The sequence below is a fragment of the Camelus bactrianus genome, chromosome 2 (assembly GCF_048773025.1).
Source record: "Camelus bactrianus isolate YW-2024 breed Bactrian camel chromosome 2, ASM4877302v1, whole genome shotgun sequence".
NCBI lineage: Eukaryota > Metazoa > Chordata > Mammalia > Artiodactyla > Camelidae > Camelus > Camelus bactrianus.
This window is the reverse complement of record NC_133540.1, coordinates 134,778,212-134,793,335: the sequence shown is the minus strand read 5'-3', so window position 1 is coordinate 134,793,335 and position 15,124 is coordinate 134,778,212. Positions and strand designations below refer to the sequence as shown.

Genomic DNA, 15,124 nt, shown 5'->3' with positions numbered 1-15,124 from the left:
GAGCGACTACAACTCCCGGCAGGCTGCGCGCGCGGGGCTTTGTGGGAGCCCGCGCGGCACCGCCCCCGTCTCAGGGCGCCGGGAGGGGAGCGCTCGGGCTCCCTCTTCTGGGAAGCCGTTGGTCGGAGCCCGCCGCTGAGAGAGCTGGTGGCGGCGGCGGCCGCAGCGCGCCTGCCAGCGAGCCCCTCCCCGGGCGATGGGGCCGACATCCTGGGCCACGGCGCGGCCGCGGTGACCGCGGGGACCGGAGGCGGCCGGGCCACCAGCGCCCCCCGGCCCGCCCGCTCCCCGGCTGGAGCCCCGGACCCCAAGGACGGGGCGTCCCCGGGCCAGAGCCGGCAGCGCCAGAGGCAGCGGCGGCGTCGGAGGCGGCGGCGCGGCTGGTGGCCGTGGCGGCGGCGGCAGAAGCGGGAGGAGGTGGGGCGGCGCCAGGGCAGCTCCCCGGGACCCAGTGCGGAGCCCCCCGCCGCGTCCGGCGAGCGATGGGCAGAGCCGGCTCCCCCCGCCTCTCCGCAGCCCCCTGTCCGCGGAGCCGGGTCCCGGCGGCGGCGGCGGGGACGGCGGGGGCGGGGGCGGCGGCGGCGGCGGCGGCATTGGTCTGTCGAGGTCGAGAACCGCTTGGCCAACTCGATGCTGCTGAAAGCGCGCCAAGGTGGGTACACAGCGACGCCCCAACCCCGCCTTGGAGCCCCGATGCCCTGCGGGACCCCGATCCTGCGAGAAACCTGGTCTCCTGCAGAATCCCGACCCTGCGAGGGGTCGGCGCAGCCTCACTCTCGAGATTGGTCAGTCAGCGAGTGGTCAGCTTGGGCCCCCCTGAAGCTTAAACTGCTCCGTCTCCTCCCCTGCACCCCTTTCAGCCCTCCGGACTCGGTGAAGGTAGCCTGCTCTCTGCTCTCGCTGTCTGAACTTGCTCCGCGTCCTGCTCTCTCTGCAACGTCGTCGGGTTGCTGTTGCTTCAGTACCAGGAGAGCAGTGACCTGTTCCCTGAGGGAGGAAGCCAGACCAGCGAGAGTAGCCAGCAAAAAAGAACCGTGCCTTTGGGGTCTTTAAAGGACAAAGGAGAGGATCCTGTAACTACCCTGGCGAGACCTTTCCTTTGGGGTTTTTAGTCTTTTTTTTAATGTAGCTTCTTGGTTTTGAGGTTTAATGGTGTCTGAGACTTAATGGTGTGGGTTTTAGCCCGACTTAGGGATAGCTTAAACAAGTAAGAATTTACTTGTTTACCCTAATAGCAATGTAAAAGCAGCAGTTGGCCCAGCCCTTCTGCTCGGAGACCCCAGGAGTAGAGTCCTCTGTCCCAGGCGGAGTTTCCTGTCTCCTGCCTCCCAAGAGATCAGAGAGCTGGCAGCAGAGTCCACCCGTAGTCCTTAAAGCCCCTTCCCTTTTACGGAGTCGGTGTTGGAGCAGCCGCTTGTCTTTGTGCTGGGAACAGAGTGATGCCGAAGGCTGCATATATAAGACAGTCTGGAAGTATTTTATGCTCCATCTCCCAGGGTTCGGGGTTCCATCCTGGGTGCAGATGTCAGCAAAGTGGTGCTCCTGCTGACTTGGGATGCTGTTGAGAAGCATCAATAAATTCCTCTGTGATCAGAATACTGAGTAACGTTCTGTGAGAGAAATTATCCTGGAACACAACTGTTTCAGATCTTTGGGCTTTGTTTTCTTTTTAAGCTTCCCCTCCTTCCCATTTGTGTCCTAAGGGCCTTTCAAGAGGAAAGGTCTTGATAGTACATGGCTGCTCAACACCTTGGGGACCCTGAATCGGAAACACTGTATGGGAAATTCTTGAAGTAACATTGAGTAGGACAGAGAATTAGCTGCTGAAGTTAGGGTTTAAATGGAAGGATTCTGAGCCAAGAAGCAGTGAACTTTTATTTTGTACAGTGTTTCTTATATTAGGAGTTGAATATCGAGACCTCAGTGTTTTTGTGTGCTAATGTGAGTTATTTTGAGTAGAAGAATGAGGATGGGTAGAAGGAACCGGGCCTCACTTTTCTGGTGAGGCCGTGCGTGGCCCTCAGAGCAGTGTTTCAGTGGAGCGTTGTTTGTGGTGTCCCTCACTGTGAACTCCACACTGGTAGTGGAAGTGAGTCATCCTGCGTGGAGGTCAGGTCCTACTGAGGCTAAACCTGTCTTCTTTCCACTCTGCTTTCGTACCTGCATGTAATGTACAAAAAGGGACTATTGGACCGAACAGATTTTCCTATAATGCTGTAGAGCTTAGGTAATAAGGTGAGTCTAAGTGTTCCGTAAGTGCTGAGGAGCATGACACTGCCAGTTTCTGCCATAAAGCTTAGGACCACAGTGATAGTTTCACAAGAAAGCTTTAATTTTTGATCCCTAGAGTGTTACCTTGTGGTGGTGTAACTCTTACGAGGCCTACCCCGGTCAGCAGAGGATCTCCACTCCTGTGTTGAAAGAGGTATTACATCGGTGTGGTTAATGCTTAGACAAGTTGAGTGTGAAGTATCAGAAAGGTGTGAGTACTAAACGCTGCCTGCTGGCTACAGTTGTGGGCTGTGTTCCCAAGCTGGAAACTGTTTGTTCCTTTCCTTTAGAAGCTTACGAGTCTTTCCCAGGAGCTGCCTTCTTGGACACACGTCTGTTCCCTGAGGCCAGCCCTCGGTTAGTTTCTCTGGCTCACGTGTTAGGACATTAACTTGTGAAGGGAGTGAACACAGCATGACAGTTACGTGTTGGCCCTGGGAATTGCAGCGGTGGTTTAACATTATGAGAGAGTCCAGTCATTTTCTAGATGTATTTCATGTAAAATCGATCTCTTTCTCTTTTGGGTCTCAGACAGGTTTGTTAGAACCTTTTCTCCTTCTCAGGAGTGTTGGCAGATGCTACCACATTGGAAAAGATTGTGTGTGTGTGTCTCTGGGCCCGGTGCCCTTTAAGGAAGTATGACACAGTCATATTAATAATGTAAAACGCTTAAGTCACTGCTTTTTTTTAAAATTTAGGATTTTCCTTCTGTGCAATACATTTGTTAAGCAATTTATGAACTTTAATTGCTTTAAATGATAAGCTGAAATTGTTTCACATCATGCATCTGAGGAGACTCTAGCTCCATTTTACCTCTTGAGGAAATTGACCACATGAACACAGAAGAAGGAATATTGTGGTGGGTGCGTTGAATGTGGATTTGGGTCTTAAGTGTAGCAGTTCCGTTCTGATCTCCGGTTGTAGTGTTACCCAGCAGTCTGCTTAGCGCGGAAACTCAATGTACCGGTTACATGAATGCGCTCTCTTGCTGAGGGTTTGCAAGGAGTTTCTGGAAGTAACATATAAACCTTTTGATTCCAGAGGTGTAATAGCCAATACTTTTGTTTCCCTCGTTGCACTTCATGTGTCCTCGCCCAAGAGATCCCTAGTGCATCCCTGTCTAATTGAACGACTCCTCTGTTCCCTTGAACGTGTTCTTGTGAGCTTGTTACTCCAACTTTTTTTGCAGTGGCCCTTCGTGCTCTTTTTCTTGTTTGGTTCTTTGCACCTTTCAGGGTCCAGTTTCTCTGTGTCCTCTTCTTTGTAGTCTTCTCTGATCTTCCAGCTCAGAGGCACTGTCTGCCCTCTGGGAGTCTGGGACCTGGGGTTCATAACACAGTGCAGTCAACAACTCTTCCTCAGGCTAAACTGTAATCTATAAGGGCAGGGTCCTTGGACACAGGCCATGTCCCTGGACTCCGTCCTCAACAGATGAGAACAGAGCGCCCTCACCTTCCTCGCCATATCCATCTTGTTACTTGTGCTTTCACACTGTCCATCCAGCCAAAGAGCCACGATCTCACGTCTAGAAAGCTAATTTCATGCCAGAAGCTAAAGAGAAAACATCAACCCATTTCCACTAAAAGCAGTAAACAGAGGATGTCTTTCAACAGCATTACGTGGTTGGTTAGAGCATGAACCGGGGCCAGACAGACCTGGGTTTGAACCCTGATGCTCTCACTTACTAGCGATGTGACTTCGAGCAAGTCACTTAATTTCTCTTTCCCTCCACTGTCAAAGGGAGTGGTAAAGCCTGACCTTAGGGGTCCAGGGAGGATGCCACCAGTTTAACAGCTAAGTCAACCTCACAAAACAACACCCGAAAAAGAGATCTACACCACACAAATGCTCAGGCGCAGGGTCCTGCCAGGAAGTGAGGCAGGTCAGTGCAGCTGCAAGGGGGCAGCAGGGGCAGGGCTGCCGCGCGCCCTTTGGACTAGGAACGCTCTTTCAAGATTCAGTAGGAACGGTTTTCCCTTCTGAAAGGAAAACGCACACGCCTGCCCTCACGACTAGTTCTGGGCGACCCTGCTGTCTCCGCTGGCAGTGAACATAAACATTTGGAGAAGGAACCACAGGTGGCATTGTAGATACAATTAAACATTTTGATACTGATTTAATAAAAACAATGAAAATATTCATGCAAAACAAAATAAAAAGCACTTAGCATTTACAAGTAAATTACAGCAAGTCGGAAAATGGGAGATTTGTGCAGGGTATGTTTTGTATCCAGATTATGTAAAGAACGGCAGTACATCTGTGAGATCCTCTCCCCTCACGGCACAGAAGATGTGAACAAGCAGCTCGCAAAGAGGAAAGCTGACTCACCAGACAGTGTGAGAAGACGTTCAGTCTCCCTGGTAATCAGGAAAACACAAGTCACAGCAGTGCTGTGTGGACCTGTGTCCTCCCAAAGTGCGCATGTTGAAGCCTTAACTCCCGATGCAACTCTGTTTGGAGATGGGGTCTTTAGGGTAGTAATTAAGGTAGTTGGAAGTTTCTGAAAATAGAGGTGATTCTTCTTCCATCTGAGTTCAGGGACACCCTAATGTCTGCTGTGAATCCCAGATTAGGAATCTCGTTCTCAAACAATAATATATTTTTAATGGCTGCAGACACACACACACACACACACACACACACACACACACGGATTGGAATAGTACACACTAAATTCATGATTGTGGTTGGTGGTGTCTGATATCACAAAATAAAAATTATAAAAATAATTCTGGCATCCATGGTAGAAAACCCAAGCAACACACCCTGAGTGTCCAGCAGAGTTTGCAGACCAAGGGCCCTCGGCCCCGTTCTGTGTCACAGTTTGCATTTGCCTTGGTGGGCCTGGTTATTGATGGAAAAGCAGCTGTTGTGACAAAGCTGATGTCCCCGTGGGTCCAAGTTGCTTAGGTTCCTGTCCCAGCTTCCCTGCTTACTGGCTGTAATGCTTTGGGCAAATTACTTCACACATCTGTGCCTTAGTTTCTACACCTGTAAAATTAGAGTCATAGTAAGAGCTTAGCAACAGCACTCGGCACGTGGCATTGATGGGAGGATTTAGTGAGAGCAGACTTCTGAAGCTTCTAGAAAAGTGTCTGGCTTTTGGTAAATGCTGACAAGGGCTGCTTGTTTCAGCCATCGCCATAACCATTTCTGACATTTTGGGGGTTTTGGTTTACTCTTACTTGCATTTCACAACATACCTTAATGTCTAACTGTGTTTACGGCAAATCTTTATTCTAAATGTTTTTACACTTCAAAAAAAAAAAAAAGGCACTTTGGTTACGCTTCATGGCTTCTTAATAACAGTGCTGGTTGCACAGGATCCCCGGAGTTGGGCAGACCTGAGTGCACGTCTGGGTTCTACTCTCACCAGTGGTGTGACAGTAACAACTTATTTACTCTTAACTCGGGTCCCTTATCTGAGCGAAGGGACTGGTAGCCATGCTTACGTCCGGGGCTGGGGGTGATTGAATGTGTCAGTACGTGGGAAACTCCTAGAAAGGTGCCAGGCACTAACAGACACGTGAGGAATCTTAGCTCTCACTCCTCCTCTCAGCCCTCGGTAGTCGTCTCAGCCTCTGACCCGTCCCCCGTAGGCAGCGTCTCCGGTGTTTTCAGTCTACTCGGTGCTCGAACATCCCTTGGGGGTCTGGTGGGCAGTGTGCTGCTCTTCCTGTATTGGGCACCTGGAAGTCCACTTAGTCATCCAATCAAATGTTTGCAGGTTGGAGATACACTGGGAATGAGACCATGAACCTAGAACCTGCCCTCGTTGAGATTAATGAAGACGTTTTCAAGATGCAAAGGGCTGGAGCGCCTGCATCTCCTTAGGACAAGCAGGGTGGGCTTCGTGGAGGTGGTCCCACCTGAGCCAAGTAGAGACTGGCCTAGATTACGAAGGCCAGAGCGTCAGTCCAGGCACTTGGGATTCCAGGAACCTGCTCTTGCTTCTTTGGCGCTTTTGTAAATGGTGTGGTCTGGGCACGGTGTGCCTGTGGGATGGCGTCAGGCTGGGATGCACTCTGCTCACTTCATCCCCATACACCGGGACACCTTTAGGGGCTGTAAGCAGTGGAGAGTGGAGCTTCGATTTGCGCTTTAAGAAGGTGACCCCACAAGGCAGCATAGAAGAGGGCCTCGCAGGGAAGAAGAGGTTGGAAGGCCCGTTAGAAGGGCGGTCTGGGAGTTTGGTGGCCCTGATATGAAAGGACAGTAGGGCGGGCAAGGAGGAGAGGGGACAGGAGCACTTTTGAGGGAGGTCTGGCCACCTTGACTCTGCACGGTGTGCCCAGTGTCCAGACGGTGCCCTGCACAGGGGACTGCAGCAGCAGATGGTTCTAGAAGAATGAGCGAGGCACTTTGATGATGTCCCAGTTTCCTGCTTCGTTTGCTTGGTAGATGGTGGCTGTTAGCAGGATTCTCCATATGGAAAGAGGGCTGGACTGGGGGGGACGACGAGTCTAATTTGAAGCTGATGTTGAGGTGCTCTGGGACGTCTGGCAGGTGGGTACAAGTCCAGGGCTCACCATCTCCGTTGCAATGGGGGGAGTGGTGGAGCAAAACAGAAGGTTAAGGAAGACAGCCCTGCTCCTCCAGCAATGTCTGTTTGGCGGCTACTATCGCATCTCTGTCTCTAGCCAGGCCTTCTCTCCTGAGCTCCTCACGGCCCACCCACCGTTCCCCCCCCAACTCAGCTCTTCGTTACCCGTGACACATGACTTTCCCCCTGGTTTCCCTGTTCTTCCCAGTAGTCCTGGAGTCTCTTAGTCACCAGCCAAAACTGTGGTGTTTTCTCTTGGATAAAATTCTGTAAAATTTCAGTTCCTCTGAATGCTTACAATGGAAGGTACTAAGTTCTCTTGAAATAAACTTTTTTAAAAGGACACTTGTTTAAAAACATCTTTCTAAAATACTATCCGATAGCTTTTTCCACTGCTCGTCTCGCTGGGGACACTCTTCTCCCACATCTTCCTGAGGCTCACATCGTCACATCCTAGGTCTCTGCGGAAGCGTGGTCCTCCAGAGGGGCCTCCCCTGATCCCACCTTAGCCCAGGTGACACCCTCCACCTTTGCCTTGCTTTGTTTCATGCTGTTTATCACTAGATGATTGGCTAATTTTTCTCTTATCACATACCATTAACTGATTTTGTGTCTCCCTCCCTCACTGTAATGGTCCTTTTTACCGTTGTGTTTCCTGCACTTTGAAGTTGTTTGGTACCTAGCACATGCTTAATACGCATCGTTGAACAGTCTTCATCAGCAGCCCTGTGTGACGTGTGCCGTTAGGTCTGGTGCACAGATTTGAACACAGGTCAGCAGAGCTACCCCTGAGGGTCCAGGTCGCACGATTTCTAAATGACACAGCCAGAGACTGACCGTCTTGCATGGGGCTTTGACGCTTCACCAGGCTACCTTCCAGACCCCGGGTCGTAGGTACTCAAACTACTCAAACAGTACGTTAGTGGAAGTAGTTATTAGAAATGGGTATTTCTGACTGTTAAAAAAAATGCTCTTTTTCCCCCCAATTTAGGAGCATATGGCCAAAAAACTGGTCGTAGCAAAAAATGGAGGGCGATGCTGCAGCTGCCTCCGGTCAGCCAGTGCCGCGAGCTGCGGCAGTCCATCGGTGAGTGAGCGCGCTGCCTGCTGTCGGGCCGCGGGCTCGATGTTTGTCTCTCTCGAGTCCCTTTTTGCTTCAAATACTATTTAATAAATTCTCCTTATCTTCACCGTTCTCACCGGGAAGAACCCTGTAGGGTTTCTAATGTGCAGTTATGAAGCATGTGGCCCCGGAACACAAGAGTGGTATGATACAGCAAAAATTCTTCTCCCGTGACCCAGCCGGTCGTCCTCTCCAGAAGTGAGCACTGTTACTAACCATGTCTCAGCCCCTTCCAGACAGTTCTCTGTGCATGTGGACTGGAAGTACCGATGAGAACTTCAGGAAAGGGTATTCAGATAGAAACTAAGTCAATGTAATGGAATAACCAGCAGCATAAAGAATGAGCATTAGGCGCGGGTCCTGACTGGAGCAGCAGTCAGATGGAGAACCATGTCTGTAGGGCAGTCATAACTGCATTTTTTAAAAGAGATGATTTCCAGTTCAAGGGCACGTGCATTCAAAATTTGGATGTCCCTAAATTATCGTTCAAAAAGATTGTGTCACTTTACCCCAGCCCGTGACCTTGCTGACACTGGTTGTTATCAGTGTTTTTAATTTTACTAAGCTGTAATTTGGAAAATGGTCCCAGTTGTGGGAGGGTGTAGCTCAGGGGTAGAGCACATGCTTAGCAGGCACGAGGTCCTGGGTCCAATCCCCAGTACCTCCATTTAAAAAATTAAAAATTAAATTTATAAATAAATAAAACTAATTACCTTCCCCCTCAAAAAAAAGAAAAAAAAATTTTGAAAATAAAAATGGTCTCTTTTGATTATGGATGGCGTTAAGCATTTTCATTGGGTTTTTTCAATTTTGCTTTTTTCTAACTCATTTGTAAAAGTTCTTTATATGTGAAAGGCATTATCCTTTTATATTCAGTGTGACTTTATTTTGTATTTCTGCTTTTTGCCTTTTGAGTTACACTATTTGTTTAATATGGAAGATTTAATTTTTTATGTAGACAAATATATTAATATTTTCTTCTCAGCCTCTGAACTTTGTGTTGTACTTAGGGAGTCTATCTTTACTCCAAGATAATTTAAAAAAATCAATCTGTCTTTTCTCTAGTACTATTATAGTTCCTTTTTGAGAAAGTTTAAATATTTTAACTATCAAAATTAATTTCAGATAGTATAAAGTAGGAGTGTTTCCCACCAAAGACCTATCCATCTGTTTTAACATCACTAGATTTTTTTTCTCATTATGTTTTAAAAAGAGCATTTTTATTGAGCTATAATTAAGATGTCATACAATTCACATATTTGAAGTGTACAGTTCAGTGGTTTTTAATATGTTCACAGTGTTGTGTGACCATTACCACAACCAGTTTTACAACATTTTCATCACCCCGAAAAGAAACCCCATGCCCAGTGGTAGTCACTCCACCTCTAGCCAAAGGCAGCCACCAATCTACTTCTGTCCCTAAGTATTTGCCTGTTCAGGACATTTCAAGTGCATGGGAATCACACACTGTGTGATCTTTTGTAACTGGCCTCTTTTCACTTAACATAATGTTTTCAAAGTTCATGCATGCTGTAGCATTAAGCAGTACCTAATTCCTTTTTGTTGGCAAGTAATATTGCATTGTACAGATATGTCACATTTTATTTCTCCATTCATCAGTTCACAGACATTGGCTGTTTTCATTTTTTGTCTGTTATGAATAATGCTGCTACAATTATTCATGTACACTTTTTTTTAATTGTTGTAAAATATACGTAACAAAAATGACAATTCTAACCACTTTTAAGTGTGAAGTTCAGTGGTGTTACTTTGGATACTGTGTGTATGTCCATCTGTGAGTGACCCTGATCCCTCCAGTGCTGGCTGCGTGGTGCAGAGCTTGTCCCCCAGCCTGGGGGGTCCTGCTCCCTGCTCCTCACCTGCCCAGGGCTCTTGGCTCCCTGGGTGGCACTGCCTCCTACCTGCCTGCCTTCCCAGCTTAGCGCCCCATTTCCTCCGTGTCCCCTCAGTAGAATGGAGGTTCCCTGAGAACTTCTTCTGTTCTTCCCACTCTTCCATCCTCACCACGAAGGCACTTGGACAGAATTGGAATGGGTTGCCTCCGAAATTCATTTGTCGTGAGAGAGCCGGGCTATTCCTTCCCACGCTCGCTGCGTCCCTCCCGGCCTCAGACCCACGACCCCCACCCTCTGCCCCGCCGCCCCTGGATCTGTATGGCCCTCAGAAGTGAGCAGATCTCTCTAAGTATTATTGTAAGATTAAATGAAACAATACACGGAGAGAACTTAAAATCGTGTCTGGCACAGAGTAAGAGGTGAAAGGTGTTCCCTGGAGTGTTGCTGCTATCTGGCCCTTCTAGGGTAGAGAGAAATGGCTTAGCATGACGTCGAGGCTTCCTGAGAATCTGATCCCAGTCTCTCTCTCTCTCTCTCTCTGTTTTAAGCTTCGTTTGCTTCCCTCCGTGTCCCCTTTCCGGCTACCGCGCACTGCTTGTTGGGTCAACCACCTGCCTTCTATGTACCGTGGCCCATAGGTTATTCCAAAGAATTAAAATCTGGTGTAGTAGTATAATACTACAATTGCGTGTGTTCCACAAGCAAGGAGGCACCCTGCGCTGACCACATTCTGCCGAGGGTGGTCTTCCAGGTATTTTGACGGAGCTATTTGCTTTTTCCGGTGTCCTTCACTGCTTCTCGATCTTACCCACTGTCTGTCCTTTGTGATTTCCATCGTGTCCTCTTTCTTTGCTTTCTTCCCCATTTTATTATTGTAGCTCCTGGAGGAAGTCTCAAGTGTCCACTGTGTCCCTCGGACTCGTTACGTTTTGTCACTAATGTTTTATTCTTTCTCAGAGGCTTTCTGGTTTCTCCTTCCTGGTGGGACTGTCGCTGGGATGTCTCTAGATGTGGGCCAGCCTTCAGTAGTCATGTGTAACACTTGCTGCGGCCTTTACATCTTTGGCCTGGGAAAATTTAATATGTATTTAGTCATACGTAAAATTGACATAAATATGATGTATGTGTACAAGGTTTACATAGTATTTATTATATACATTAAGATTCAAAGGAAAGGCCAGATGTCTCTATCTTCCCCTCCTCCATTGTACCAGGACTCCCCTTTGAGTTCCTGTGAGACAGATCCTTAACTTTCTGGAGTAGTCTTCTGTGTCTCGGTGTCCTCTTGTGTTTTCTGTTTGCTTTTGGCCATTCATTTTAGGAGATTTCCTTATTATCCAGATCAACACCCGTGCTTTAACACACATGCAAAGTACTGTCCAGCCCGTCCCACGATGTTCTGCTGTTAATCCTGTTTTTAGCTTGTAAGCGCACACTCTTGTTCCGCGATTGCGTCTCTGTCGTGTTTGGGGCTCTTGTTTTACAGTTCTGCCAGTCCCTTCAGGCTCTGGTCTCTCTAGAGGATATTAGGGTTTTAAAAGATAGGTTTCTGTCGTCTGAATGAGCTTTTCTCCTGGTTCAGTTTTTCTGCCCTGTTTTCTCGTTTTGGTTGTCACCCCTGCTTTCGCCCTGTGTCTAGAGACCTGAGATTGTTTCTTCAGGTTTATACTAAGGGCTGAGTTTCTTTGTGTGAGTGTGACCTGGCTTCCTCTGTGGTTGCATGGTTTGGTTTTCCTGGGCACCCCCTCTTGGATGGACTTCTGGAACTGGGCTGTGCCAGTGCTCGGCGTGGACCGGGCCTGCGTTCCAGGACCGACCGGGGTCGCGTTAATTCACTTGGCCAGCAGAGCGTGTCAGTCCCTCCAGTTGTGCTTTGTCCCCCCCACCCCCACCCCGGGGTGCCAGAATCTCTCTTGGCAGATACCCACTTTCTGCAAAGTGGCTTCTGCCTGAAGGAGAGGTCCCTTGGCCGGCAGTTCGCTCAGGCCTGGGTGGGGCTCCCACCTCATCGGCTTTCTCAAACTTCTGACTCCTGAGGGCGTCGTGTATTCGTTTTCCACGTCAGGTTTCGTTCTGTTTGTTGTGGTTTTGTCTTCGGTCCTCAGCAGAAGCCTGGGCGAGAAGGTCAGCAGACCTGAGCCCCGCCTGCTTGTCCTCAGTGGACACCGGGAACATTTCTGGGCCTTCAGATGCGGGAGGGAAGAATGAAAACCTCTCAACTTTTAAACCTTTTGACTGCCTTGTGTCTTTTGTTTTTTACGTGCAGTTGAGGAGTGGCCCTCAAGTAAAAGGTGGTAGCAAAACTGGACAAAGTGGGTTGTAGAAGTTTTGCAAAACTATTGCTCATATTTGTTGAAACAAGCAATCATGTACTGGCAACCGAAATGTTTATATCCCTGCATGCATTTTCCATGTGCAGACTCAGTGCTCCAAGACAGGAGTTAGGCTCCTAGGTGTGCGGGGCACTAACCAGCCCTTTCCCTGAGGAGCTTGTCACGACTGGCTCGCGCTTCATGCATTTCGCTTAACGCCTTAGCTTTGGGAGTACCTGACATCATTACGTTCACATCAGGTGCAGAGCTGCTGCGAGGGAGCCGCTGGTTTTCTTGCCTGTTTTGGGCATAAGATTTTGCTTTCCATCCCTTGTGACACTTTGACTGAATATCAGTGCTTCTTCCTCAAAACAGTGCTTGGTGTAAGATGAGATAGATATACAACATATCTTCCCACCAAAAAGAAAAAAATAAGAACAGTTTAAAAATCGTTAAGCATATATAATATTTGTAACTTGCAAAAGAATAGAAAGTTATCAAAATGAAAAAGAGTTTTAAGAAATCTAATTTAGTACATTCCCATGGTGTATTTCACATGCATGTAATTTGTGCCAAACCCATGGAGTGGGCGGAGTGGTGGAAGGCCAGACGCAGACCCCTTTCTGGCCCCCCAGGTTCCCAGAAGTGCCACCCCCCGCCCCCAGCATCTTTCCTTTGTGAGGGGAGCAGGGACCGTCCCCACGCACCTTTCGTTATCAGTTCTTCCAGATACCGTTGGCTCTGCCCCAGTGGGCACTTTAATTTTAAATATTCATGATAACCTAGTACAAACTAGTGAACAAAACAGTGGGTTCAAAACCAATCCTGCAAGCACTGCTTTGACTTGTGTCAGGTAAAAGAAGTAGGTTCAGAAAAGCAGGTGCCTGTCCCTTGTCCCCTCTCTTCACCCAGAAAAGGAGTATAGCAGCCTTTGTGACAAGCAGCCGATAGGAAGACTTCTCTTCAGGCAATTCTGCGACACAAAATGTGATCTAAAGAGCTGCATTGAATTCCTGGATGCAGTGGTAAGTGATTCATCTCAGGGTTGAACCCCTCAGCCTTGTGCTTTTGATAATTAAAAACGAACACGAGACCTCTCTGAGTTAATTAGACCTTGGCAGTGAGGTAAGAGTGGATAAACTGGGTGTCCTGGTGTCGTGTTCTCTTGGTTTTCCTGGTGGGTAGAGTGTGCCTAGTGGGGGTTCATGCAGGTGACATCTCAAGTACTGGGGATCAAAGGTACTTACTAAAGAGCTTTGAAACGTGCTGCTTTAACTTGTAGGAAATTTGTGCAGCTAATTCAGACAGTGCTCGCACAGCTGCCTGAGAGGTATGCGGACCCAGCAGTGCTGTCTGCTGAAAGCACTGGCCCAGAAGCACACGAAGGAGGAAAGCTGGTGTAAGACGGATGAGCACACTGGATGGAACTGACTATGATTTATATGTTTTCCAATATTCCTGTGTATCCAGTTTGATATTTACTGTGATTTCCTTTCAGATAAAGAAATTTTGCATTTCTAAAACTTTAGGGATACGGCTGGCAAGCCTAGAAGTTTCAAAACTATGAAACTCAGAAGCAGCTTAACAGAGAGTTCCAGAACATACTAGGAAGTCTCTCTCACTTTTAGTTACTGGGACCAAGGTTATGACACTTCCTCTCCCTGTTTTGGCCTGTCCTGGTTATATCATCAAGTTGTATGGACTGTTCACTATGTGCAAAATACTATTCTATGTCATTGGTTTTTATTCGCTTTTTCTCTCTTTTTCACATAGCTTGTTAAAAACAATGTATTTATTCAGAAAAACATTTGAGGTTCTTGCCTGTTCTGTTGTTTGCTCCCTACTCCTTGGAGCTCCCCAGCCCTCCCTTCCCAGTACCTTGGCTGGGATAAGACGAGGCTTGCTCAGGAGGCAGCCGTTTGCTGCCAAGCAGGACGTCAGAGGCGGTAGGGCACGCTCCTTGGTTCAGGAGTGGAATGTAGACATGTCTTCGTGTGTCGGTTCTGTTTGCCAAGCTGCCATATTTTAAGAATTTAGGGACCTACAATTCTTTATTCCAAAATGGCCAAACTGCGCCGTGAAGGCTTTTTCAGGTTCCCGTCTCCTGATGCTGTCGTGATGCCTGCTGGTCCCCGGCGCCCACCCGCTGGCTGCACGCAGGTTTTGTTCCTGGCCTGTTGTGGTTTTGCTGGTAGCTTGTGGGTGATAAGTGATGCCCGCTTACGCCATCCGTGCAGCATTTCCTGCTCTGACTTTGCCTGTGCTGGGTGACCGCGGGTTCCGTGAGCTTCTCTAGTGGAGAGACGGCATCTTGCCCGTGTCCCCTTGTGGCACCTGACGTGCTTGTTTGCTCTGTTCCCTGCGCAGTGCTTGTCGAATGAGTGAATGGCATGTGTGTCAGTCAGGGTCCAGTGAGAGAAACAGAAGCAGTAAGAGTTATAGATATATTGCAGAGGATTGGCTTGCACGACTGCGAGGTCTGGCTAAGGAAGTCTGAAACCTGCAGGACAGACCGTCAGGGAGGGCAGGACAGAATCTCCAGAAATGGGGTGAAGCTGCTGTCCTCAGGCAGGATTTCTTCTAGAAAGCCTCAGCTCTGTTTTTAAGGCCTTTCAACTGATTGAATCAAGCCCACCCAGCTTACCTAGGATAATCTTCCTTACCCCAAAGTCAGCTCTGACCGTGTTTACACATATCGCCAGAACGACAACTGGATTAGTGTTTGCGTAACTGGAGATTGTTGCCTGTCAAGTTGGCACATCAGAAGACCATCACGGAATCACAGCACTTTCTTTTCCATGAATTGCATGCCATGTAGTATCCAGAACTCCCAGGACTTGAGTTTAACGGTCTTTAGGTAAACAGCGTGCTGGTCACTAGTCACAGTGAACACTGGGCGCAAAGCTGGCTCTGGCCAGGTGGTCAGCCCGCTGGTCACGGCCCCTGTGCCGCACCTGTGAAGGATGTGATTGGGTTCCGACCCTCCAGGACTCTGTCTTGGAGTACTCTTGATGCCTTC

General features: G+C 48.5%; 1 protein-coding gene across 11 annotated transcripts in view; it reads left to right on the top strand.

Annotated features, from left to right (window-relative positions):
- The first annotated feature begins 3 nt into the window (after window positions 1-3).
- Window positions 4-15,124, top strand: part of GRK4 (G protein-coupled receptor kinase 4) — a 47,435-nt gene continuing 32,314 nt past the window's right edge. For 5 of the 11 annotated variants that reach the window (XM_074351608.1, XM_074351603.1, XM_045519956.2 and 2 more), the window contains exons 1-2: window positions 514-652; window positions 7,806-7,901. In XM_074351608.1, coding sequence (XP_074207709.1) covers window positions 7,812-7,901 — 90 coding nt within the window. In that variant the 5' untranslated portion in view covers window positions 514-652; window positions 7,806-7,811. Of the gene's footprint in view, window positions 653-7,805; window positions 7,902-13,017; window positions 13,131-15,124 lie in introns of all 11 variants that reach the window. The other 6 variants (XM_074351593.1, XM_074351599.1, XM_074351581.1 and 3 more) reach the window with 6 other exon arrangements.